The sequence below is a fragment of the Salvia hispanica genome, chromosome 5 (assembly GCF_029641045.1).
Source record: "Salvia hispanica isolate PSC_SH4W2 chromosome 5, Shi_PSC_v1, whole genome shotgun sequence".
Classification (NCBI taxonomy): domain Eukaryota; kingdom Viridiplantae; phylum Streptophyta; class Magnoliopsida; order Lamiales; family Lamiaceae; genus Salvia; species Salvia hispanica.
This window is the reverse complement of record NC_142696.1, coordinates 30222503-30225619: the sequence shown is the minus strand read 5'-3', so window position 1 is coordinate 30225619 and position 3117 is coordinate 30222503. Positions and strand designations below refer to the sequence as shown.

General features: G+C 34.5%; 1 protein-coding gene across 1 annotated transcript; it reads right to left on the bottom strand.

The window, feature by feature from the left end:
• Positions 1 to 1325: 1325 nt before the first annotated feature.
• Positions 1326 to 1880, bottom strand: LOC125186553 (ethylene-responsive transcription factor 5-like). The gene has a single exon (XM_048082933.2). It carries the CDS (start codon positions 1815 to 1817, stop codon positions 1401 to 1403), a length of 417 nt encoding a protein of 138 aa, XP_047938890.1. The 5' UTR covers positions 1818 to 1880; the 3' UTR covers positions 1326 to 1400.
• Between the last annotated feature and the right edge of the window lie 1237 nt (positions 1881 to 3117).

The window sequence follows — 3117 nt, the reverse complement described above, 5'->3', positions numbered from 1 at the left end:
AAATTAATATAAAAAATGGACCTCATATTCCACTAACTTTTTCAACTCACTATTTTTTACATTTCTTAAAACTTTTGTCCACACCAAATATGACTCCTATTGTAGAATAGCAGGAGCAGTATTTTTTTTATTTCGCTTAGGACTCAGAGTAATAAGAGGCTGCATGATCAAAATTCAAACACAATTAACAAATATAGATCAGTGTAAAACATAAAATATTCGCTTCCAGATATTAATACAAAAACTGTATGAAACCAAATTGAACAGATGAACGCGTAAGTTATCAAGTAAATATACCGTAGTTCATAATTAAAGTCAAATGCACTTTTATTTCTAGAAAACCAATAATAACATCAAACCCAGTGTGACTAAGTATTTCCCAAAATAATTTCCATCATAACTTCTTACCTGCAACCTTCCACTTATCAACCATATTCCCAATAAATTGCTACCTGTTTTCTTTTTGTCCATCTCAACGCATTAATTTAAGAAATGTTGATTTGTTTGTTGAGTGGAAAGAGAAAATAGTAGTAGTATATTTATATTATTGTAAGAGAGAATTTTTTCTAAAAAATAGAATGTGACATCGATTAGGACGAAGGAAGTATAAAGTTGATATTTTCTCATATTCCACTAACTTTTTCCACACATTTTCAACTACAATTCTTAAAATTCGTGTCAAATCAACCGTTGTCAATTAACTAGGAACGTAACGAGTAATTCATTAATACTAAAATAATAACTAGCTAGTAGTATTTCCTTTTTAAACAGCTTTTTAGTTGCAAGACCTTTCCCTCCCTATTCGAAGTCATGACACGACGTGTTACAATAGCATATGAATTTGTCGCTCACAAGATTTTGACTTTTTTCAATTTTTATTATTTTTGACCTGGCTAAATTGTTGATTTCAAACTAAAACCTATTCATATTCATTAAGAAAATTAGTTGAAATTATAAAAAGCCTAATGATATCCCAAACTTTTGTAATATTTCTTCAATAATAAGAAATTAAACCATGTTCGGATGTTCCTATTTAATCCGCGTAAAGATATCCGTGAACATACGTTGAATATAAAGGGGTAGTATTATATATACCAAACTAGTTTTAGATGCTAAACACCAAACAAATCATTATAAAATAATACGGAATTCACTATAATTTTATTTATAATTCTTTATAGTGAATTCATAGATTTTAAAATAATAACTTGATTTAAAAATTTAAAGTTCATTATAAATGTGTTATTAGTTCATTATAATGAACTTTAGATTATGATTTTGTTTGCCATTTAAAGTTTAACACTGGTTTAGTATTGATCGTAGTCTGAATATGAAGTTTGTATATTTCTTAACAAAAAGAGATTAAGATAAACGAAGTAGTAGTAAATGATGAGTGTAGCCTACACTAGGAGATGTGGGTGGCAATACAAAGGCTCAGTCCTCCGCATCGCCTCCTCAATCTCGAGTGGGAAGTTGAGGATCGCCTTTCTGCCCCTCATCCTGAACGCCGCCCTATCATAAGCCCTAGCTGCCTCCGCTGCCGTGTCGTACGTCCCCAGCCACACCCTCGACCCGCGCCTCTTAGGGTCGCGAATCTCTGCCGCGTACTTCCCCCACGGCCGACGCCTCACCCCCCTGTAGTGCTCCTGATGATGATGATGATCATCAGGAGCACTCCCGATCCCGAACTCGATCCACTCCATCTTTGGACTGATTCGCGATCCCGAATTGATGGCACCATTGCCATCAATCTCGGATTCTCCCAAGAGATGCATTCGAATTCTTTCGATGGCGGAAACTTCGTCGGGGAGCGCCATGGAAACCAAATTATGTGTCAAACAAAGTTTACTTAGGTAATTAAATAGCGACTTTATTTAATTTAGAGAGGAAGCTTTGGTTGATTCTTGAGGAGAGTGTGTGTTTGGTATTTATAGATGAAGTTTCTTGTGATATTTGGAGATGGTCTTTGGTCAATTCTTTGCGAAAAAATTGAGCTAGTCTTTTGGAGATAATTAAAATGATTTTGTTGACCCGCTGACGCATTTGCGGTTTATATGTCAACTCTTATCACGATCATGCCGTTCCATTTAGTAAAATTATATTAAAATAAAGCTAAAAATTGTTTTATAAATAATGAAATCAGTTTCGCCGAAACTTCCTTATCTCAGACCATGGCATTATATTATACTGATATTGTCCATTTTAAATCAAGTTCTACGCGAATTAGTTTTTGAGTAATTCTTAACAAGCCTAAAACTAATTGCGATTGGACAGCAATTATTATATACAACTTCCAATTTTCCACTATTTCCGATATGTGACGGGTTGCGTCCAACAAACCTCCCTTCAAATCGAGACCAGATCGAGAACACAACTGACACATTGAATCTTTCCAAGCACGACTCAAACCCTAAGTCATCTTGAGCCTAACTCGAACATGGGTCGTTCCAGCCCTGACCCTTGGGGTTATCCTGGGTCCGACTCTAACCTGAGTCATTTAGGGCCCGACCCTTTTCAAGGCTCATCTAGACCTGACCCAAAGCCACCTGGACTCTAATAGAACTTGTTAGGATCATCGACTGCATATTAGTTTTATATTGTACGTTTTTTGAGTTAAATCTATACGAATTTATTTTTGAGTCACTCCCAAAAGACCTCAAATTAATTAAAATTGAACGGACCTTATTTACACTGTTTCCAACTTCCCCCTTTATCTGATATGGTAAAGGTTTGCACTTTGCACCCAACAAGAGGATGGCCTATAGACTATATATAATCTCTCATTAAATTGATTCCAAAATAAATGAAAGAATAAAAACTTGTCATTTCTTGTATATATGACGAGAAATAGTCAAATGATGTTTACAACATTAGCTTAATTAATTATTTATTCCGAACCCACTTATGTTTGAAATTTAGGGCATTTCGTTGACAAATTAATATTTCGATCGATTCTGGACTAAGGAAGCATAAATATATATGAAGATAAAGTGTCACAAAATAAACCGCAAATATTCAACTTAACCAGATTAAAGTAGTGCGGAATTCCTGCTCTTTGACAAAAAACTATCGAAAAATGGTCAGAACCCCAATATAAGTCAAAGTCGATATATTTAG